Here is a 25,148-nt window from a genome sequence, read left to right as displayed (position 1 = left end):
ACACACGAATATATTCCCACCAGTGCGGTAGGTGCAAATTACATCTCTTTTTTAAATGTACGTTTCTTTGAAAAATAAGGTCACACATGTTTTCTGGCCAGTTGCTAATGTAAATATACAACAATAATTTTCAAGGACGTTATACAAAAAGAAGGTTCCCAGAACACACGGATGGTTATTTAATGTCTGGGAGTGGCCAGAAGGACAGCAAGGATTGACACTTCGGTGGCAGGGGCTGTGATGACAATGTCAGCGGTACTCACCAGTTTGGTGATGCCCCCATGGTGTCTCACTGCCCGTCGGGCTCTTCTAAACTTGGCAACATTTGCGATTGTCTCAGCTGCCAGGCATTTCAGACTCTTATGTGGAGAATCAAGTATATTAACCAAAATTGGTAAGCCCCCAAGGTCAACAATATTACGTCTGATTTGAGGATTATGACTGATTTCCTTCAGGATTTTTAATGAACCAATCTAAATGAGAAAATAGAAGTTAGAGGTGAAAATAAGTGCTTAATGCATAACCGATACTAGAGTTTTAAAAATTCCAAGTCTGCCTCAAATCCTTCCCTAGTGAAGTTTTTTAAGGAAATACTTTCTTTCCCAGGTGTTACCCATAGCCTCCTTATTTTCCTTCAGTTATGCAGGCAAACATTTATCATTTAAGAAGCACATACTAATGGAAAAGAACCACGAGATAAACAGGAACAGCCGCAAAGAGAAGAGCCATGAACAGCAGAAGGAGCAAGTTATCAGTGAGACTAGCAGGCAAAGACAAGAACTAAGCAGAAGTGGCAAACATGTATCAGTAAAAAGAGAAGCAAAAGGAGGTATGAACAAGCTTCGTCACCAGTGTAAGGTAAGCCACTCACCTTACATTTGACTTCGTCTGTATCAAGTAAATTTATCAAAACTTCAAGGCCGCCGACATCCCTGATTGCCAACTGGCAGGTCTCCTGCGCTAAGTTGAAATCCTTCATTGAGCACAATGCAATCACTGTAGCTGTCTGATTTCCTCCCTACAAAGGTACCCAAGGCCACAGAAAGGTTAAATAAGATCACGCTTCCATAGAAATTTACTTAATGGTTATGAATCCATGAACTGGGAAATGTGTCTCCCCATAATGGAACGTTAAAATTTTTTAAGTTCTATGAGTGGGTTATAATTTGTTAAATGAATCATGTAGAGTTGAAGCATGAAAAAGCTTTACAGAGTATCATAAAACATTATTCCAATTAAGAATCAACATTTAAAGGTGGTCTGTCTGCTTTAAACAGCTAGGGCATTAGGCGGTATTAGTACATTAAAGAGAGTCGAGGGGCAAGCCTTGAGAGATCCACTGAGGAATATAAGTTTTATGTCGAGGTAATAGGCGGTCCCTGTAGTTCTTGAACAGAGTACTGTACAACCCAAACCATGTCTGGAAATTATTCTCACAGATGTATGTAGAACAGTCTGGAACAGGGAAAACCTGGAGAAAGGGAAACCATGTGGGAAGCAGTCCGAAGATCCCTGCTGGGACCAGGGAGTAAGTGGGAGAAGGGCCACAGGGTTGGGAAGGAGGAGGCAACTCCATTAAAAACTGCAGTTGACTCAGTGTGTGGATGAAGGACAAAAAAAAGAAGCCTTCAGTATGGTGAGCACAATGCTGGCCCAACGTAGAGAATCATGCAATTGACGTCTGCTTAGCTAATCACTAGATGTCAAGGGTAGTGAGGAACGGCTCCTTTAAGGTAAAACAATCTGGGAGATTTAAAAAAAATTAATGATTGATCAGTGAGTCAGACCTGCCAGGAAATTATAATCAGAATTCATTGCAGGAATTTTTTTTAAGATTTTATTTATTTGAGAGAGAGAGAGAGAGCATGAAGGGGGAAGGGTCAGAGGGAGAAGCAGACTCCCTGCCGAGCAGAGAGTCCGATGCGGGACTCGATCCTAGGATTCCAAGATCATGACCTGAGCCAAAGGCAGTGGCCCAACCAAGTGAGCCATCCAGGCGCCCCATTGCAGGAATTCTTAAGCAGTGTCCACCCATCATTAATGCTTTGAAAAATCTTCTGAAGGACACAGCATGGTACATATTACTTCTCCTGCTATTGAGACTGGATGGTAAATAAGAGTTCCAGTATAAGCACTGAAATAATTCATAAGACACAAGAGCAGTATTTCTTTTCTTTTTCTTTTTTTTCTAAAGATTTTATTTATTTATTTGACAGAGATAGAGACAGCCAGTGAGAGAGGGAACAAAAGCAGGGGGAGTGGGAAAGGAAGAAGCAGGCTCATAGCGGAGGAGCCTGATGTGGGGCTCGATCCCACAACGTCGGGATCACGCCCTGAGCCGAAGGCAGACGCTTAACCGCTGTGGCACCCAGGCGCCCCAAGAGCAGTATTTCTAATGGAGCTAAGAATAAACTGTTTTTGTAAAAGGTGCTCATGAAAGACGGCCTTGGATCTCGACCCCAAAATGTAGTATGAATGGCCTCAAATAATCTCTCTCTCCTTTTGGAGGAAAAGACATCTACAAATTACGTTTATTCTCATTTGCTAATTATTACTTTATATTGCTGTATCTATTATATATACATGTTCATAGATATAACATACACACTTAGCACAAAAAATGGAAATGGTAATCAAGCGGCCCAACCCCCTCCTTCTTATCACACACGCACACACACAAATCCTCTTGTGAATTCAACACAATGTGTTACTTTTACAATAAGAAACTGCAGTGGGATTGTAAGAGGGCAAGTATCAAAAAGATGGAAAGGTTTAGACTTCGGCCTTTCCTCTTAACCCTTCCAGAAAAGTCCCTCTACATCTCTAAAAATGTTACAGACCTCTATCTTGTGCTGATATCACAGTCAATGTCTGCTTTCCATACTAATTTTCCTTCTGGGGAATCCAGGCTGTCCTCTGTATTCAAGATTAAGTTGAGAATGACATTAAGCCTTCTTTTTATTATTTACATCGAAAATAATGAATTTTGTTCTTACAGCTTTTAATGACTTTTTCTCAATATCAAGAGAAATTTTTAACACCACCAATTGTCCTACAGTTGGTTTTGAAATATAAAATAGTAAATATTCACTTATTACTTTCAATTTTATAATCTCCCTTGTTTGGGGGTACAGGACCCCCCCACACACACACAAACACACACATTAGCACTTCTGGTGCTTTACTTTTACAAAAACAGAAGGCAGATATTTCATAAACCATAAAGAAGAATCTAAATGCTAATCATAATTCAAGAAAATAACATAGAAATAAGCAAAAAAAATAAAATAGAGAGAGAGAGAGAGAAACAATTATTTAACAAGGCTCTTTTGCTGAATTTAAATGGGTTAAAAGGAGCCAGAAAGTCCCCCTGGGGTACCCAAAGGAGCAGAGCTGGGCTCCCACATTCAAAGTTTAAAAATGCAAACCAGGAGCTTCAGATAGAGAGTTCTTTAGGCAGTGGCTTCAGACTCAAGCGTGACTTGAAAGCGAGAAGACGTCAAAAAGCATGTCATGCCTCAGTCAAGCCAAGAAAGTCCACCCACGCACGTCAAACTCTGGAGAATGTGCTGTCCCGACATTCTCAGTTGAGCATGATCGAGGACCTTCTTGACTGCTATTCTTGCATTGTATTTTCTTTGGTAACATTTTTGTACTTACACATTCGGCACAGTCATTGTTTCTTATTTCATTTCGTGGTCTCTTAAATTTTTCTCTTCTAGATTGTTTCTATCTTTTGTGCTTTATTTCATCAAATGCATCATAATCAATGACATAACATTCTTAAAGAGTCATGTGATTTTGATAGACGTCCAAAAGGTAAGAGGTGATATTTTTCTGAGTTATCTCTAAGCCAATTTTGAAGCCAAAGGATGGAAAATTTACATTTATCATTAAGAAGTTAGATCCTTATAGAAAAAAAAATTCTGTAAATCATCAGCTTTTTCTGAAAATCTGGAAACATATTCATAGGCTTGAGAGATTTTTTTAGAACAGTTTTATATTAGGGAAAGTTAGTTTTTCCACATTTCAGGATTTAGTTCTACTCTTGTCACTGACCACACTCCCCAAAGGATTATAAATCTTTCAGAATGAATACCAGAGGATGGGAGCCAAAATATTCAACATACAGAGCCACAAATGTTAGCCAATTGCTATTCTTTAAATACCAGCTATGTCAAAGGATTTTCAAATGTTTGTTCTACTTTGACCAGATGCCATAAACATCTTACTAAGGAGAAGCAGTGCAAATATGCTTATTTTTCAATTAAATCTCCCCTGAGAATATAATTAGTTGCCAATACTTATTTTCACATTTTATCACGTATTTGCATTTGTGAAGTTTTAAGAGCTGGAGAAAACATAGTAAAATATTATTTTACTAGCTTCTGAAGGGTTTTGAAGAATGCTTCCAATAAGCTTTTCCACTTCTCAAATTAATACAAGTCTTTTGCTTGTTGTCTTCCCGTCCCTGCTTCTTCTCAGACATCTCCAGGCTTTGTCAGCCTTCGGATACTTTGCAGTTCGTATTCCTTTCTATGACCAGCAGGCTTTTGTTCATTGTCAAAATCACATTTCCAACATGCAAAAGTTGAATGAATGTTGCCTTCCTTCGTTTTCCTCAAAATTTCTTTTGGAAAGAGACGATCGGTAGAGGACACGTTTCTTTCTTTTTTTTTTATTAATAATTTTTTATTATGTTATGTTAGTCACCATACAGTACATCCTTAATTTTTGATGTAGTGTTCCACGATTTATTATCTGCGTATAACACCCAGTGCTCCATGCAATATGTGCCCTCCTTAATACCCATCACTGGCCTATCCCTATCCCCCACCCCCCTCCCTTCTGAAGCCGTCAGTTTGTTCATTCTTCCCTTCCTTCTCCTACCGATCTTCCGGCTATTTCTTATGTTCCATAAATGAGTGAAACCATATGATAATTGTCTTTCTCTGCTTGACTTATTTCACTTAGCATAATCTCCTCCAGTCCCGTCCATGTTGCTGCAAATGTTGTGTAATCGTTCTTTCTGATGGCTGAGTAATATTCCATTGTATATATGGACCACATCTTCTTAATCCATTCATCTGTTGAAGGGCATCTTGACTCCTTCTACAATTTAGCTATTGTGGACAATGCTGCTATGAACATTGGGGTGCATATGGCCCTTCTTTTCACTACGTCTGTATCTTTGGGGTAAATACCCAGTAGTGCAATTGCTGGATCATAGGGTAGCTCTATTTTTAACTTTTTAAGGGACCTCCACACTGTAGAGGACACTTTTCTAAATAATGTTTCTCATTGTTCGAAATAAAATCTTTGAAATAAAAATGTATTACCGTATCTGGTATATAGACTAATACCTACCTCCAACCCCCCTACTGCTGAAAACAGGGAAATAAACATCTATGAAGTTGAGATGAAGAATGTATTCAAGACCAAATCAGGGATCAAGCTGCCTCCCACCACTGTTTTATTCTTTCATTCAACAAACCGCACACTTATTATTCACCAAATCTGATGCCAGGGACTAGAGACCTCCTGGGAGACAAAAACAGACCTGGTCTTTGCCTCGTGGAACTCATCAAGTTTTGTGGAAGAAAGATTTTAATTTTTTAAGCCCATCCAAATAAATGAAAAACTTTAAGGACTGCCATACGGAGGGCGGCATGGGGCTCTATGGAAGCTTGCAGTAGGGGACATTGACTGGGCTAGGACCTCAGGAAAGGTTTCCCAGAAGAAAGCATGTCTGGACTGAGGTGTGGACAGAGTGGGAGACTTCCCTGGTGGAAGAGGAGGGACGTGATGAAAGGCACGCCAGTCAGAGGAAACAATATTTGTAAAGCCCTACGGAGGAGTGGAACATGGCCTGTTTAAGACCTCACGAAGGCCAGTGTGGTTCGCTAACAGCGTGAGTGGCAAATGGTCCAAAATGAGCTGAAAAACTAGGTGGGCAAAGGAATCTGCTGGGCCCACAGGCCAGGGAGAAGATTTTAATCTTTATTCAAGATTTATAGGAAATATTCAAGGGTCTTGTTTTGGGGGAGAGGGGGACAACTCACATGATTTGAGTACATTTTAAAAGATCATTCTGGCTGAAGAGGTCCCTGCATGGAGGGGGCAAATGGGACATGTGGAGACCATGCAGGTTACTGCAGCTATCTAGAGAAGAGGTAACTGGGATTAAGAGGTCAAGGTGACTCATTATGTGTCATAAAGACTTCAAGTAACAGAAAAAGATACTATAAAGCTAGTAAATGAAACTCTGGTGGGTTACATGCTCACAAGGCCATCATTCGGAGCTTCCTGTCAGAGACCCACAGGGTGACAGTGAGGTCAGAAGGCAGGCAGAGTCACAATCAGAGTGGAGAGTGGAGGCCCCTCTTCTGTTCCCCACTGTCTGCAATCAAGGCGCAGTGAGGTGAGGTGACACAGCCATCACACAGCCATCCAGCTGGCTTTTAAAGTTCTCAGCTCTTTTTCCTCCAAACATGCCACTCAGAGAGCAAGAAAGTAAAGCCCTGCCAGTGACTGTTTATTAGTGATGACAGAGGGCCTGGCACCTGGCACAGAGGCTGGCTTACAGATACTCTTCATCTCCCAGGATCAGAAATGGTAAAAAGTCAATGCTCAAAGGGAGCGGCATATGACCGCGTAAGTCAAGGTAGTGAAATACATTGCTTTGCCTTCTGTTTATTTGCAAACTGATTTTCTACTGATGATTCAGCACTCATAAACCTCAGACTCAAGAGATGAGACTCAAGAGAACTCCAGGAAAGAAAATGAGAAAATACTCTGCCAGAAGAAAAAAGAAATTAGACTCAGACTGTTGCATTACAAGCTTGCTGAGAATTTTTATTGGGAATGGGTACGGAACAATGCAAGCATTCCCTACACATTCCTTTTAAATAGACATGGAACATTTACAGAAGTAGATAATCTGCTGGAATGTCCTAGTCACTGCAATAAGGAAAAATCTGTAGCAAATACAACTGCCTTCCTAAAAAAGTTCAGAAGAATACACTAATTATGATAATTAATTAAAAAAATAGCTCAATAAAGTGACTGGATTTAAGGGCAACATTCAAAAATGAGTAACTCCCCCCATACACTAAGAATAACAAATCAAAAGGTATAATTTGAAGAATGTTCCCATGCCAGTATTAGTAAAATAATAATAACAAAAATATCAAGGAGTAAATCTCACGAGAACTGTGTTGGAAAAGAAGCTATTAAGTTTTACTAAAATACATACAAATTTAAAAACAAATGAATGGTCCTACCATGTTGCTGAATAGGATAACTGAATGTTATTAAAATTTGCAAACCCACAACTAAATGGTCAATTAATCTTTGACAACACAGGAAAGAATATCCTGTGATGGATATTCTGAATGGAAAAAAGACAATCTCTTCAACAAATAGTGTTGGGAAAACTGGACAGCAACATGCAAAAGATTGAAAGTAGCCCCTTTTTTACACCATCCACATAAATAAATTCAAAATGGATTAAAGACCTAAATGTGAGGCAGGAAACCATTAAAATCCTACAGGAGAACACACAGCAACCTCTTTGACACCAACTGTAGTGACTTCTTACTAGATATGTCTCCCGAGGAAAGGAAAAGAAAAGCAAAAATAAACTATTGGAATTTCATCAAAATAAAAAGTTTCTGCACAGCGAAGGAAACAATCAATAAAACTAAAAGGCAATTATCATATGGTTTCATTCATTTGTGGAACATAAGGAATAGCAGGGAGATCGGTGGGAGAAGGAAGGGAAGAATGAAGGGGGGTAAACAGAAGGGGGAATGAACCACGAGAGACTATGGACTCAGGGAAACAAACTGAGGGCTTCAGAGCGGAGGGGAATGGGGGATTGGGATAGGCCGGTGATGGGTATTAAGGAGGGCACATATTGCATGGGGCACTGGGTGTTATACACAAACAACAAATCATGGAACACTACATCAAAAACTAAGGATGTACTGTATGGTGACTAACATATAATAATAAAAAAAATAATAAAAGAGATTTCTGATTGGCAAAACAAAACAAAACAAAACAAAAAACAACCAAACAAAAAAAACCCCAAAAAACCTAAAAGGCAACTTATGGAATGGAAGAAGATTTTTACAAATGACGTATCTGATAGTTAGTATCCAAAATCTATAAAGAACTTATAAAACTCAACACCCACAAAACAAATAACCCAATTAAAAAATGGGCAGAAGATATAGACAGACATTTCTCCAAAGAAGATATCCAGATGGCCAACAGACACATGACAAGATGCTCAACGTCACTCATCATTAGGGAAATACAAATCAAACTACAATGAGATATCACTTTACACCAGTCAGAATGGATAAAATTAACAACACAGGAAACAATAGATGGTGGTGAGGATATGAAGAAAGGGGAACCTTCTTGCACTGTTGGTGGGAATGCAAACTGGTTCAGCTACTCTGGAAAACAGTATGGAAGTTCCACAGAAAGTTAAAAATAGAACTACTCTATGATCCAGCAATTGCACTGCTAGGTATTTACCCAAAGGATACAAAAATACAGATCCAAAAGGGCACATGCACATGTTTATAACAGCATTATCAACAATAGCCAAATTATAGAGAGACCCCGAATGTCCACTGACTAATGAATAGGTAAAGAAGATGTGGTGCATATACACACAATGGAATATTACTCAGCCATCAGAGTGAAATCTTGCCATTTGCAACAACATGGATGGAGCTAGAGAGTACAATGCTAAGTGAGATAACTCAGTCAGAGAAAGACAAATACCGTATGATTTCACTCATATGTGGAATTTAAGAAACAAAACAAATGAACATGGGGGTGGGGGAAGAAAGGAAAACTAAGAAACAGACTCTTAGCTGGAGAGAACAAACTTATGGTTACCCAAAGGGAGGTGGGAGGGAGGGAAGGGTTAAGTTGGGGTTGGGGATTAAGGAGGGCATTTGTTGTGATGAACTCTTGGTGTTGTACGTAAGTGTTGAATCACTAAGTTGTAGACCTGGAACTAATATTACACTGTGGCTAACTAACTAGAATTTAAATAAAAACTTGAAAAAAATTGCAATTTATCCAAAAGTAATTTATAAATTCATGTAGACCGACCAAAATCCCCAGCAGCATTTTTGAGGGTTTTTTTTTTTTAATTTGATTTTCAACATTTCTAAAAATGATCTGGAATGGAAAATATGCAAAAAGCAGTTTTAAAAAATTTTACTAAAAACTGTCTGGCCAATCAAATATTAAAATATACCAAAGTTATAGTAATTAAAACAGCATGGAACTGGCAGGAGAGGATCCAAATAACTCAGTGTAATAGAGAAAGATCTAGAAACAAACTCTCACATATGAGATGACAATACTTGATAAAGGTAATATCTCAGATCACTGAAAGAGTGGAGGAGCCAATATTCTGTGTTGAGGCAACAGACTCTCCATCAAAGAAAAAAGGTAAAATTAGATCCCAACCTCACACTATACATAAAATGACATCAAGATGGATTCAGGATCTGAACTTTTTTTTTTTTAAGCTATAAACCTATCAGAAGGAAAGAGAAAAATTGTTGTTCTCTTGGAATGACTTCAGAAAAACCTTCCTAGCTCCTAAGACACAAAACTTTATAAGCCATAAAGGAAAGTCAATATAGTTATTAATGTACAATTTCAAAGTTTTCAAACAGAAGAGTAGATAAAAAGACATGACAAACTGAGAGAAAATATTTGCAAATAATATAAGAAAGGATTAATTTACATTAAGAATCAAAAGACAACCACAGAAAATAGGCAATGTATACAATGGCTATCAGACCCATGAAAATATTTATCAACCTCACTAGTAATCAGGAATATGCAAATTCACACGACACATTCCCTCCCCAATTGGAATTGGCCAAAATAAGAAATAAAAAAAGACTGTAGATTAATGAAAATTTGTAACAATGAATCTTATTTCTAGATGAGCAATTGTAATGCCCTGGGAAGATTTTAAAGACAATCAATGCCTAGAACCCACTTCCAAACAATTCCTTTAAAACTTCCATGAATGTTACCTGGGTATCGGGGTCTTTGCTTGGTTTTGTTTTGTTTTTAGGAGCCTGGCTGATTTCACTCTGCATTCAAAGTTGAAAATCACTGGTATATTATTAAGTGTAAATTGACATTTGCTTTGTGTAAGGAGCCATCAAAAACGTTTCTTTTTATACAACCCAAGCTTGGTTGGTTACTTTTCACTATTTCCCTTTAAATTTAAAAAATTTTGGTGGAGTACTTCTCAAACTTCACTGTGCGTATATTTTCTTATTGAAAATAGCTTTAGTGAGGTAGACTTGATACGCGAAACACTGCACATATTTAACATAGCCCATTTATGAGCTGGGACATATGCGTACATCAGTGAAACCATCCCTGCAGTCAAGGTATCAGACACATCCATCACCTCCAAAAGTTTTCTTACGCCTCCCCCTCCCTTTTGGTGGTATTTACACCACCCTGAGATCAATACCATCTTACATTCAATATCGTTAGCTATGTCGCGCAGCTCTCTGGAGCTTGTGAAACTGAAACTTTGTACCCATTAAACAACACCTCTCCATTAGAACTATCAAAATTTTAAATGTCCATACTGTCTGACCCAAGCAATTCCACTTCAAAGAATCTATCCTGCAGAAATAGGCTACATATCCAAAGAATATGTGGAAATATTTGCTGCAGCAGTGTTGTAATAAAAATTGATTTGGGGGACAAGGCAAAATGTTATCAGTAAGTGAACTGTTACGTTAAGTTACTGATAGATACATATAGTAACATTAAAAGGACTGAGGGGGATATGGAAGATCACCAAGGAGTCATTCAATATAAAAAGCAAAATGTAGCATAACAAATAGTATGGCCTCATTTTGTGTATAAAAATTATATATGTGTATGTATATACACCAAAACATCTGGAAGGGGGCTTTCCCTGTTATTCTTCTGCATGCCTTGAATTTTACCAAGGGCATATGTTAATATGTTATTTTTATAAGATTTTAATAATTTAATATGGAAGGGAGATAAGCAAGGACTCGAAGAGGAACGTGTGCTTCTGCTAAGCCCTGCATGTCACAGAAATATAAGGAGGTCACAGCCAGCCACGCCCACCCCGAGGAGCTGGGAAAGCAGCCGCAGCCCTTGTCAGTGGGGATAGCATAGGCTAGTGGACCACTTATACCAAATCTGGTACTTTTTACTCCTGAACCCTTAAAGTTATAAATTCTTCAGTGTGTTCAAAATTCTGTAATAGGAAATGAATATGTGTTTTTAAAATAAAAAGTAAAGCAGCCTAGAGCATTATGTAAACTGGGAACTGAGCAACGCTACTTTTCTACAATTTTTTTCCTCAAATAAATTTGGGGGAAAACATACTTTGAAGAACAAACAACAGTGTTGCTGCAAATACATCAGGCAAAAAGTTCCCCCAAAAGATTGATTACATTTTCAGATTACATAAACCTGAACAGAATGGCACATAAAACTTAGATAGCAAAATTCTTTCCAATCAAAAATCTTCTGACTAGCTAGATGGGGCAATGTGTAATATTGCATCATTATACTCTAGCTAGAAGAGCTCACAGTATGCATTCATGAATGAATGAATGAATGAATGAATGAATGAATGAAATGAATGAATGAATGAGTTAAAGCTTAAGAAACCTCCCTTGAGATTTTTAATGTCATTTTTTAGTAGGTAAGTTGATGTGGTTGTATAATGCTAGCTAATGGTGGCATAAACTGTTATAATTCAGTAGTGTTACTTTATCATACTTAGCCAATTATCTTTGCCTCTCTCCACTCTTGTTTGTTTATGAGAGCCAAGGGGCAAAAAGAAGTTCTAGCTCAAAAACTAAAAAGCTTATTAGTTTATCTGTGGAATATAGATTCCTCTGTGGAGATGAGGAGCCTCTCCATCACTTCCATTACCTCCTTTGTAATTAAAAAAAAGGGGTAATTCTTTTTGTGGGCAATATATAAACATACAAGTTACACACATCTCAAGTAATCCAAATAAAAATATGTTCATGACTTACACTGCATTATTTAAAAGTTTGCATAAATGCAAACTCTACTAAGAAATTTTTTAGATGATGCAATTTAAAGTATCTTATGATTTCTTTTTTGTTTGTTTTTTGTTGTTTTGTTTTTTTAGTACAAAACTCCTCCTACTCTTTCGTTTTGTCATGGAGACATTTTCTTTTAAAATTAACCCACATCGGGGCACCTGGGTGGCACAGCGGTTAAGCGTCTGCCTTCGGCTCAGGGCGTGAATCCGGCGTTATGAGATCGAGCCCCACATCAGGCTCCTCCACTATGAGCCTGCTTCTTCCTCTCCCACTCCCCCTGCTTGTGTTCCCTCTCTCGCTGGCTGTCTCTATCTCTGTTAAATAAATAAATAAATAAATAAATCTTTAAAAAAAAATAAAAATAAAATTAACCCACATCAATGCAACACCATATGTATTAACTTAAAGATTGTTTCTCAGGAAGGTGGGAGTAATTTTCCTTTCTAACTACTGGCGTTTATTTGAACACATAAACAAGGACCGTTGTTTTCCATTTTTGAAAGAGTCTGCCGAACACGAATAACCCTGTCCTATCACAATCTTCTCCATCTCTTTAACTTAGCAAAAGAGCACACTCTCATACTGCCTTCCAAAAATGAACATTGAATTCCTTTGTTAAGAAATGCTCGCTGTTTAATCAGTCTCTTACTCAGATGAAGAAAACCAAGCGAGAGTGAAAATAGGAGCGTACAACAGCAAGGCCTGCAGGCCCTCTGGGCCCTGAGTTTCTTGACAGAGGGACAGAATAACCAGGCGACAGGCAGTAAAGATAGAAGCCTGGACGCCAGCCTGGCCCATGGCCGCCTCGCCTTCTGTGTGGCCCAGAGTGAACTATTTCTCAGCTTTTCCACCAATGAAACAAGGATCACACTACCTGCCCGTCCATACCCAAAACCCGAGTAATGGGAAAGGAATTTAATTAACTGTAATTGATTGCAAAGTACATCAAATTCCTGCAATGAAAAATCCTATAACTCCCAATTACCACTTAGAAGAACTCTTTAACCAATTAAGGTGGTTGTGTGTGTGTGTGTGTGTGTGTTTAATCAGTTCCTGAAAGATCATTAAGGAACTGAACACCACAAAAATAGTGTTTAACAAACGTTTTAAAGTTTCAAAATGTCTCTGCAGTGAATCCCCTTCTAGAGGGGGAATCCAAAACATGCCAAGGACAGAGCCCGCAGTGTCTCTTGGGAAGCCTTGTGGAATTTCTGATGTGATTCTTTGAGATGTCGCGGTGAGGTAGATGTCATGGCTAAGCTGGCAGGGAGCCACCAAGAACCTTCACTTTTCATGGCCTGAGGAATCTGAATTGTGGATACATAACAGAAGAATAACTAGCAAGACCCTTGGCTCACATACAAGGTGAAATCAACACCAGTGTTTCACGAATTTGATCAAATGCAATAAAAAAATTGGCACTACCCCTCACCAACACATGGTGGGAGGGGAAGAGGGTAGATGTGTGGTGATGCCCCGCGGAGATCATACGCTACCACTCAGCAGCCACATGTGTCCAGACAACATCACCATCCCCCTGGGACTCAGGGACAAGGATCGCACGGATCTCAGATTCAAGAATGATAACACATTTGTGAATTTACATTAAAAAAGCCCATCATTTCCTGACTTCACGGCTAGATCCTCATGGTTTTAGTGTGCAGGAGCGTTCAACTGGAAGGAAACGTGAAAAATAAACATTTTTCTCTTTTTGCTTCAAACTTTCCTATTTATTTTTTTTAATCTGTTTTTTATCTACTGACTAGTCGCATAAAATTACCAATTGAAATGTTACTTTCTGCAAGACTATTTTTTTACAAAAAGGCCGATGAAGCAATCTGTAAGATGGCAAACTAATACTTAAGGAAAGACTGCCATTGGGATAACATTGGAAATTTGATCTAAAAATATTGCCTTCATTGTACTAACTCAAATGGGGCGCAGCTACTTTCTGATTAGCTATAAAGAGGTCATATTCGATCACGAATAAAAAGACTAAAACAAGCCCACATGCTCCACACGCTCATTCATTCCCCTGGCTCCTGAAGCAGTAGTTAGATTTCTAATGAAGAATGTGAGTTTCCATCCTTTATTTCCAACTATGGCATGGGCATTTCTCTTTGGGTATTTTACTCTCTTCGAACTTAATCTACCCCAAACCAAAGCCTCCTTGTAAACTGGACTTTTTTCTTTCCCAGCCATTTCTTTGCTGCTTCCAAGGACATTATCCTATTCCAGGCCCCCGACACACTCTAACTATCAATGCAACCCCCTCGTCACTGGCCTTGTCTCTTTCCACTCTGATTCATTTTGCAAAACACCTGCTGCTGGACTCAGCTTTCTAAATCCATGCTTTCGTCATCCTGATCCCCTGGCTGGGCTCTGATCAAAATCCCAGGTGTAGAAATAGGCTTCCTGCAGGGAGGAGACACACCTGGGAACATGGCCCTGGTGATTAACCCTAGATTCTTCCATGATTGCAGCAAGAACTCAGGAATAAGACCAGGTGAATGAAGCTCTTCAGACTGGAGGCAGACATCTACAAGCCTGCTTGCTGATAATCTCCCATCTGAGCCTGGAGCTGATGCAAGCATAGTACTGAGATCTTATCCCCAAGTGACAAGAAGATGCCTACAAGGGAGATAAAGCATGATTCTAGACCCAGTCTCTGCGATCCCTCCGAGCTACCTAAAATCTGACCAACCGCATTCTTGGCATCACTCTATAGTCTCCTCAATTTTCTCTTGGATTTATTTATCCTATAGAATTAAATTCCATCCCCAATTCTCCTTCAATCCACATAGAAATGGATTTCAATAGGCTGGCAACCTTGTGTCCAGAAATTCATTCTTCAGTTTAATGATACATACATTGTGTATGAGATGTGTATGAAAGGCGGATCTACTTATAGTTATAACCTTTCAACATTTTATCTCACGTTACTGAAGGGTACCCATTTGTACTAATTTATACTATAATACCTGTGACTAATCCACATTTTCAAACAAAATAAAATTCTGCAACTCTCCTATTTCGCAAAGCGTTCTCCACATAATTGATTAAGGAGTAAAATTTCTGCATTTTTACAAAAACTCACAAAATTAGTGTGGGGCATACATCTTAACAAACTATCTTCCCTAATCGCTGGAATCGATTCAAAGCAAAATATTTTTAATTGCGAGATTTTAAAGCAGCCCTGGCCAGGGAAAAATATAATATCCATAGAAAGCTAGCAAATACAGCAATAAAACAGCATATCTACAAGGAGAAAGGGAACAGGAAAAGGAGGGGAGAGGAGAGTCAGAGAAGGTGGGGAAGGCGTCAACAGCAGAAGGAATGACTCTGGCTCAGAGGAAGGAAAAATTGTTCTCCAGGAGCTGAGCACGAAGAACAGCACAGCCTAGCCGCTTGGGAACCCATTCTCTCTCCCCGTCACACCTTCTGAGCAGAGGGTGGAGAGGCAGGCCTGTGCTCACTGGCTAGACACCCTGCAAGACACAGAAATGAGTTTAATATGGTCCTTCTGCTCACGTAGCTGAGAAGACAGACAAGCTGAGCCGTAAGGATAGCAGAAGGCTGAATATAAGCGTTGCTCGCTAAGGAAGCTGAAAAGGTGGCTCATTGCTTCATTTAGAATTAGGGCACGGAATCATCAGTTATTTGGGGGAACCGAAGTTGGAAGGTGTGTGAGTAAAAATGCAAAGTCTTCATTAGTTTAAAAGTTAAATTGTGTTCTAAAAATCCAGATTAAAAGAATATATACATATATAAAACTAGTAAGTTGAAATGAATGTATGTCAAAGCCAAATAATTAAATACAAATTCCCTTTACTTACGTGCCAAGATCTGAGCTCAGAGCTCTGGATAAATAACAAGCTATAGTTCGTTGACCTGTTTGGGTATTAATGAGCTCATCAAATTTTTTTCAACAATCACAGACATTGCTGTACTTGGAAAATGGTAAGTAGAAAGTCAGGTCAACATTAACATTTCTCTGCTAGTGTAAGCCTACATTTAAGGCATAAGTTTGCAAATTAAAATTTAGTCAGGTATATTTATTTTGAGATTACCTAGAGACGTTCAATTTTGCATTTCATAGACTTTTAATATCCTTTTGTGTCCCCGTATAAAACATTTATCTGTGTCAAAAAGCTTGAAATCATTTGTAGATATACTTTTTCTTTTATTGGCTATGTTAAGACTATCTACCTGTGGGAACTATAATAATTCCAAGCAATTTACTGTCTGGCCAAAAGTATCACATTTGCACATGATTTATTGATGAATAACTTGTGCAAGCTTAAGTAGCACTTCATCAATAAATGTTTTCCTTAGCTGTTCTGGGACAGAAATAGTGCATCCCTTTTTGGCCTCATAGTATACGGACTTATCCTAAATAGTTGAAAAACTCAAGACAGTTATTCAATAGTTAGGCTATTATGAGAAACTCTCATTGCCATGTTCACTGGGAGGATATTATTAAGGATGTCATTCACTACCACACTCACTGTCTGCTTCATTAAGTCCTCAGGGAGAAAATTCTTTCTGCTCTTAGTCCCAGGATCAGTTACACACACTGGCAACTGGGCTATTTTTACCTTATGATGGTAAGAGCCTTTCCCTCACTGTATTAACTCACTGTATTTCCCTCCTTTTATTGGTTGCTAGAAAATTTAAAGCAAAAATTGAGGGCCAGCTGTGCAAGTCAAGAAGACTCCACGCCATGTGTTGTCTATAGTGATAATATGTAAGAGAAGTCATCATTAACCAGTCCTGAGTACCTTCTGCAAAGCACTTTACATGTGTTGGATTTTATTCGAAACTCGTAATAATCCTAAAACATGAGAACCTTTATTTTTGCCATCTTGACCATTGAGAAAACTGAAGCTTTGAGAGGTCAGCCAACTACCTCAAGGCTACTGAGCCAGTAAGTGGCCAGACCACGGACTCAACCACAGTCTTTCCAACATGGAAGATCTTGCCTCTAACTGCTCTGTTAGTCTGCCTCCTGGCCCATCCCTGCTTCTTCCCCGATGACTCTTTATTTCCTTTGACTAATGAAATAAAGTTAAGAGACCAGAATTCCTCGGATAAACGCCAAGGCTCTTACAATCTTCTTCCAAAAGGTTACGTTGGAGCTGTGGCACCCGCCGTCTAGCTCAAGCTGTTCACGTGCTGGGTGGCAAAGTTCTCTGATGCCATTTTCCCCCAGAGTGACATGTGCTTTATGAGACGAGGAGAGATCATGGGAAGGAAGATCCATGGTTCAGTAAAGGAACAGAGGTACCATCGGGAAGGTCTCCTGAGTCTGGACATTGGTGCTATGCGTGCTGGGGGCGGGGGGCACTGTGCTGATTGCATGGTTTGTATGCAAAGATGCCTGCCAAGGGGGTGTGCCTGACCATGTGGCCTGAATTCCAGCCTGTGCTCCAGCTAGAGTTTCCAAATTCCTGAACAATATGATATTCAAGATCCCAGAATAAGAAATCAAAATTCCCCCCAATTCTGGGGAATTCTTAAAATAAGTTGTTCCAGGTTTTTTCCCCAAATTTTATTTGTATGTTTTAAGGTAATAGTGATGACCATAATAGTGAAAATTTTCCATAATAATAAACAGTATATAATTTTTTGTGATAGAGATGCTAAAAATTTCAGAGGTCTTCTATTAAAAAAAAAACCCAAACATATTTATTGCAATAACGTATACAAATGATCTCCACCTGATATCTGATAACACTAAAAGAGGGCAACATTACCACAAAATAAATGCTAAGTCAAAGCCACTTTAAAAATTGAAAGATGATATATGAATATTTACTATTTATAAGATATTATTTTTAAGATGAAATTTTAAAACAAAGCATTAACTGTTTCAGTGGTCTTGATTTTTGTTTCATGACAAATATTCTGAACACACAAAAAAATTTCTTTCATTTTGCACTGACATTGGTCAAATTGTTAAAGAGACTTTCGAAAGCATAGCCAAGGTGGGCATTAAAATTTGCTTCATAGAAGCTCCTATTCTTTTTTAACGATGAAAATATTTTATTTGCTTGCCCAGATTCTGGTTTGGCCATTGAAATCTATGTCGCAATGGAGAACTGAAATACTTTTTCCCAATTTCCCAATTTCTTGACTAATTTTTCTTGGGAGTCAGGATTCAGGAAAACATAGAATTTTTTTCTGAGAAATGCAGGGAATTGCAGCTGGGGCCGTGCTAAGAAGGGGGGCATATTTTTCTTGCAAAAGGAACTTTTTCAGCTACAAGGCTGTGTCCATGCAGAGGATGTTTGCTGAATTCACAAAAACGTGCATATAAACTATTTTACCATTACTATTGTCAACTTTGAAGGACAAAGGCACCAGAAAAGTATCCTTAAGTATTTTAGGAGTCACATAAATATCTTTACATATGCAAAGCCACTAGCAAATGCCCTTGGTTCATTTGATCAAAGATGAAAAAAGCTGGAGGAAACTATGAGCTTAATTGAAATGTTGTTTTTACAAGTACTTCTCAACTACAGCTTTAGAACTGGCCTACCTAGACATTATCAATCTCAGTTATCCATTAATATATTTTTTAAAGATTTTATTTATTTATTTGACAGAGAGAGACAGCCAGCGAGAGAGGGAACACAAGCAGGGGGAGTGGGAGAGGAAGAAGCAGGCTCCCAGGAGAGGAGCCTGACGTGGGGCTCGATCCCGGGATTCCGGGATCACGCCCTGAGCCGAAGGCAGATGCTTAACGACTGCGCCACCCAGGCGCCCGTTATCCATTAATATTAATCTGGGTTTTGGCAAATCATTTTCCTTGCCCTGCCCCCATTCAAATCTTAAATATATTATATAGGCCATTATGATATAACATGTTTTGACACATCATGTTAAGAGTAATGAAATAGGATTGATACATATTTTAAGCACCTACAATGTACCAAACACTATGCTACATCTTTCAAGTATGTTTTTCCAGCCCTAAAGTAATCCTATAGGACAGACATTAACTTTATTCCATAGGTTAAGAAAAATAAGGCTCAGGGGCGCCTGGGTGGCACAGCGGTTAAGCGTCTGCCTTCAGCTCAGGGCGTGATCCTGGCGTTATGGGATCGAGCCCCACATCAGGCTCCTCCACTATGAGCCTGCTTCTTCCTCTCCCACTCACCCTGCTTGTGTTCCCTCTCTCACTGGCTGTCTCTATCTCTGTCAAATAAATAAATAAAATCTTTAGAAAAAAAAGAAAAAGAAGGCTCAAAACCATAACCAACAACCATACTGCTAGTAAGTGACACAGCCTGGAATTTAGTTATAGTCCAACTTCAAAAAAATCCAAACTCTTGCCCCCACTACACTGCAAGTTGTAAAATGGTGACAAGTCATAACATCCACTGGGTACTGTGGCCCAGGTGAGAGGGCTGGTACCAGGCAGCCTGGCTGCTCCATGAGGACTAACCTTGCTATCCTCAGGGTAATAAGACCTTCCCCCATGCACACTTAAATAATAATAGGGCTTTTTACTACCCTTATTTGAAAGAAACATATAATAAACTTGGAAGCATAATATACATTTTTGGGAGAGGAATTAAAATAATTATTATAAACACAATGCAAGAGGTCTGTCTTACCTTTAAATATTTCACCAGCTTCTGAATTTGCCAATATTCTGATGGCAAATCTGCATTTGCTTCCTGACGATGATCAGGTGGTTCTTCATCTTCCTCACTCTCTGAGGAGCTTTCGCTAATCATTTCCTCAATCTTCTCTGCACTCTTACTAAGAACAATAACAACCATCACATATAATAAATGTATTTATGCTACAACACACATGTGGTTATAATCATTAATAGTTTAGCCATATGAACATAAGCAATGAATAAGATACTAACACTTTCTGAGTTCTAGAAGATCTTTGTTAAGATCTAAGTAAGGAGATGATAAACCCCTATCTCTATACCAGATACAGTTCATTATTATTGCTTTGTGTGCAATAATAATAAAGAAAACAGTAAGAAATGAGCAAGGGCATTAAGTATATGTCCTATGGGTGTGCTGTACAAAATGGTAGCTACCAGTCATAGTGGTTAAATAACTTGGGGGTTATTTATATTTATATTTACTTAAACTTATTTATTGAATTGTGTTTGTATTTATTTAAGTTTATTCATTGAATTGAAATACAATACAATTAAAAATTCAGTTTTTCAGTCATACTAGCCACATTTCGAGCACTCAATACTCACTTGTGGCTGGTGGCTACTATACCAGACGGCTCAGGTTGAAACCATTTCTATTTTCAGGGAAGGTTCAGTTAGGCAGTGCCACAAATGCCCACAGGAAGTGTGTCTCCTTTATGAAAGGGAGTACACTTTCTTCCTTACTGTTCTAGAAGCTTCCAACTCAACATCAAGGTCATGGACACCGACGAGTTCACTGAAGCTTTCATGACCATATCTAATTCATTCTCATTTTCCCTTTCTCTCCATCCTCTCTTCCCTCCAACCCCCCTGTGTGCTCTCCTCTGTGTCTTTCCTCATTCTGTTTTGAAGCATAGTAGGAGAAAGCATACTACTACTAATTGCACAGTAGTAACTTTCAAGTTTTATTAATTTTTAAAAGATTTTATGTATTTGAGAGAGAGAGAGAGAGAGAGAGCACAAGCAGGGGGAGGGGCAGAGGGAGAGAGAGCAGCAGACTCTCCACTGAGCAGGGAGCTGGAGCTGGGGGGGGCTCGATCCCAGGACCCTGAGATCATGACTTGAGCCGAAGGCAGATGCTTAACCGACTGAGCCACCCAGGCACCCCTGAGTTATTAATTTTTTTTTTTTAGATTTTTTTAATTTATTTATTCGACAGAGATAGAGACAGCCAGTGAGAGAGGGAACACAAGCAGGGGGAATGGGAGAGGAAGAAGCAGGCTCATAGCGGAGGAGCCTGATGTGGGGCTCGATCCCATAACGCCGGGATCACGCCCTGAGCCGAAGGCAGATGCCTAACCGCTGTGCCACCCAGGCACCCCGTGAGTTATTAATTTTTAAGGTTCTCTGGTTTTTTGAAATTTCTCAAAGGTGCTCTGGCACAGAGGGTCATGCAGAATGGTGCTGTGGTGCTGTCTGGGCTGCAGTGGAGTGAGACTGAAATCCTTAACGGAGTGCCTGATGTGATGAGTTTCAGTTTAATGTATTCTCTTGTCCAACAAATGTCAGGAAAACTAGGTTGGGTACAGAGCAAAATCTGGTAGATAAGGCTTACTTAAGAATCAATGTAAATTTAACTCAAAGGTCCCAGATTGAAACATATACTAAATAAACCTATATTCTCTGGAGGATCTCTAAATGTACTTTCCCTTAGCCTGGAGTTAAGAGTTAACTCCCTTAGCCAGGAGTTAACAAGCTCCTGGAGTTAAGAGCAGGGTGCCCTGGGTTTACCCAAATCACTGTCAAATCATGTTAAAAAAATCAGTACCCCAAAGGAAAGCTGTTCTCTTTTTCCACTGATAATCCGTTGACATATAATTTTAAATGGCTTTCCCTATTTTATGAGGTTCCCTTCCTGTCCTGCCCCACAGCAGCCACACATTCAGGAGGTAAAAAGAAGCAAACCTCAATGTTTCATTGAGCTATGAACTCCACCTTAAAAAATACTTCTCTACCACCTCATTAAATTCACTTAAGCAAGAAGAGACATAGAGAAGTTCTAATTTTTGTCAGAGTAATGGCTGTTGTTTGAATACACTACTCCTTTACCCTTATCTATTATTCTAGAGTTCTCAGACTCACTAAAATTTGATTTAAAATTGAAACACTTTAGGCCAAACATTTATTTCAGGAAAGATGAAGTAGATATACTTTTCCTTAATCCTCCCATTAAGTACATAAAAATCCTGGATATTATATATAAAACAAATATGAGAGGGCTCTAACAGGTCGAAACGAGAAGAAAGACTATATAGGGATCTACGAACTTGAGGAACAACACAATGGTGAGTTACTTGGATTTTCTTTTTGTTTCCTATGTCCCAAATTGGGTACCAGAGAAGACAGTGATGTGCAAATACCAGTGGGCACAGAAAAAAAGCACCTAAGAAAAGCTTGCTCTTTCTTCTCAGGGAACCAGAAAAGGACAAATAAGACAAAACTTTTAGGCAACAAATGATCTACTCTAGTCAACACCACAGACAACACTATGGCCTACCCTCACTTCTGCTAACAATGCCAAGTGGAGAGTTTGGTGTTCTAACTTTACCAGACTACAGCAAAGCTCCCTAATCCCCATGCTTGGTGGTGTCAGAGGAGGCCTGATGGAGAGTCAAGACTTTCACCAACCCCAGCCCCCACTGACAAATTAACAAAGGGTCCCTCCCTCTCACAGACAGGCTGGTACCCATAGAGACCTAGCCAGAGCTTGAACTTCCATTACCACTCAGAAATAATGAGGAACCCCTCACCCACCTCCCCAGGTGTCAATAAAGGCCTGCTTGAAAACTTGTAATTCCTTCTCTAACCTAAGGAAGCAGCACACACCTTGGAGGCCTGCTAAAACATAAGATTTAGGGGTGCCTGGGTGGCTCAGTCATTAAGCGTCTGCCTTTGGCTCAGGGCGTGATCCCCACATCGAGCCCCGCATTGGGCTCCCTGCTCCGCTGGGAACCTGCTTTTTCCTTTCCCACTCTCCCTGCTTGTGTTCTCTCTCTTGCTGGCTGTCTCTCTCTCTGTCAAATAAATAAATAAAATCTAAAAAAAAAATAATAAGATTTAAATAAGATCCAGAAGAATTAAGAAATCATAGAATCTCAAAAATTGTTAAAAATTACCCATTCTCTTACTCCAAAATGGAATATATTAAAAAAGACTTTCCAAATGCTCCAAAATGGAATAGATTAAAAAAGACTTTCATGGTAGAGGGGGTAGAGAGAATGGAGGGAGAGAAAGAAAACCAAAAAATGAAAAACAGAAAGAGCAAACAGAAAATATATATATATATATAATGGCAAATTACGTCCTAACATAATAATGACATTAAAGGTAAATGATCTAAATACACTAATTAGTAGACAGAGTTTAACTTCATGGACTAAAAAGAAAAAGAGAACCAACCAAACACTATCTACAAGGAACTCAATTCAAATATAATGATATAATATTATTAGTTTGAAAGAAAAGGAGGAAAAAAAAACCACCATGCAAACAATCAAAAGAAAGCAGACGTGACTATATAATATCAGATTAAATAGACATCAATAAAAAGAAAATGACAAAGGATATAGAGGAATATTACATAATGATGGAAACATATCAATCCCAAATACGTATATATCAAAAAACAGAGCTGCAAAATACATAAAGCAAAAATAGAACTAAAAGGAGAAACAGAAAAATTACAATTATAGTTGAAGACTTCAATACTTCTCTCTCATCAATTTATGGAACAACTGGACTGAAAATAAGCTAGGATATAGAAGAAGTCAACAACACCAAACAACATGATTTAATCCACATTTATAGAACACTCCAACAGCAGCAGGCTGTACATTCTTTCAAGCACACAAAGAATCTATACCAAGATAACTTGACCACGTGAAACCTCAACTAATTTAAAAGAGTTGAAATTATATAGTGTACTCTCAATGCCCATAATAGAATCAAACTAAAAAATCAGTAACAGAAATCCAAGTGCCTGGGGATAAAAATGCACTTGGGTCAAAGAAGAGAGCCTCAAGGGAAATAAAAAAAAAAAAAAAATGAAGAACAAAAAAACACACTGAATTGAAAAGAAAATGAAAATACAACATATCAAAAACTTTTGTACACAGATAATAGCTAACACAGTACAGAAAGGGAACTACATAGCACTAAATGCTTACATTAGAAAAGAGAATTCTCAATTCAGTAATCTAAACTTGCATCTAAAGGAATTAGAAAAAGAATAAAATAAACCCAACACAAACAAGAAAGGCAGTACTGAAGAGCAGAAATCAATAAAATTAAAAACAAAAAACAATTTGAAAAATCAGTAGCAAAAAGCTGCTTCTAAAAAAGATCAATAAAATTGACAAATCTCTAGCATGACTGACAAGAAAAAGAGAAGACACAAATTACCAGCACCAAGAATGAAACATGGAGGGGCGCCTGGCTCAGTCATTAAGTGTCTGCCTTCCGCTCAGGTCCATGATCCCAGTGTTCTGGGATTGAGCCCCCCCTGCTCAGCAGGAAGCCTGCTGCTCCCCGGCTTGTGTTCCCTCTCTCGCTGCCTCTCTCTCTGTCAAATAAATAAATAAAATCTTAAAAAAAAATAAAAATAAAAATAAATGTTAGTTGCACTCCTTCCTCACTAGAAATTTTAAAAAAAGAATGAAACATGGACTATCACTACAGATCCTTCAGCCAACAAAAGGATAATAAGAGAAAACTATGAACAACTCCACAAATGTAAACATGACAATCTAGATAAAATGGACAATTCCTTTAAAGAACAAACTATCACAATTTGTCTAATATGAAACACATAATTTGAACAGCACTACAACTATTAATGGAATTTAATTCACAATTTAAAACTCAGAACAGAAGTCTTTAGGCCCAGATGGTTTCACTGTAGAATTCTGCCAAACACAGAAGAACGCCAAATTTTATATGATCTATTCTAGAAAACAGAATAGGAGGGAACTCACTTTACAAAGCCTGATATCAAACCAGACAAAGACAGTGCAAACAAAAACAAAAACAAAAACTAATACAATATCTTTCAAGATTATAGATGCTTAACATAATATTAAGCACATGTAATTCAGCTACATATAAAAAGATGAACACAGTATGACCAAGTGGGGTTACTGCAGAGATGCAAGGCTGATTTGGTATTCAAAAATTAATCAATGTAATCAACCACACTAACAACCTATAGAAGAAAAATGACATGATCGTACAATTCAGCACCCAAATGTGAGTAAAAATGCTCAGTAAACCAAAGACAGAGGGGACCTTTATGAACTTGATAAAGAATATTTGTACAAAATCCTACAGCC

General features: G+C 38.5%; 1 protein-coding gene across 3 annotated transcripts in view; it reads right to left on the bottom strand.

Moving 5' to 3' along the window:
- Positions 1 to 25,148, bottom strand: part of ODAD2 (outer dynein arm docking complex subunit 2) — a 174,619-nt gene that overhangs the window by 116,834 nt on the left and 32,637 nt on the right. For all 3 annotated transcript variants that reach the window (XM_045812814.2, XM_045812816.2, XM_045812815.2), the window contains 3 exons: positions 19,751 to 19,898; positions 872 to 1,018; positions 264 to 473 (listed from right to left, as the gene is read on the bottom strand). In XM_045812814.2, the coding sequence (XP_045668770.1) occupies positions 264 to 473; positions 872 to 1,018; positions 19,751 to 19,898 (505 nt within the window). The remainder of the gene's footprint in view (positions 1 to 263; positions 474 to 871; positions 1,019 to 19,750; positions 19,899 to 25,148) is intronic.

This window comes from Ursus americanus, chromosome 31, assembly GCF_024610735.1.
Source record: "Ursus americanus isolate L20-20 chromosome 31, mUrsAme1.1.p, whole genome shotgun sequence".
Classification (NCBI taxonomy): domain Eukaryota; kingdom Metazoa; phylum Chordata; class Mammalia; order Carnivora; family Ursidae; genus Ursus; species Ursus americanus.
The sequence above is the reverse complement of the archived record's forward strand: the minus strand, read 5'-3'. Positions and strand labels throughout refer to the sequence as shown.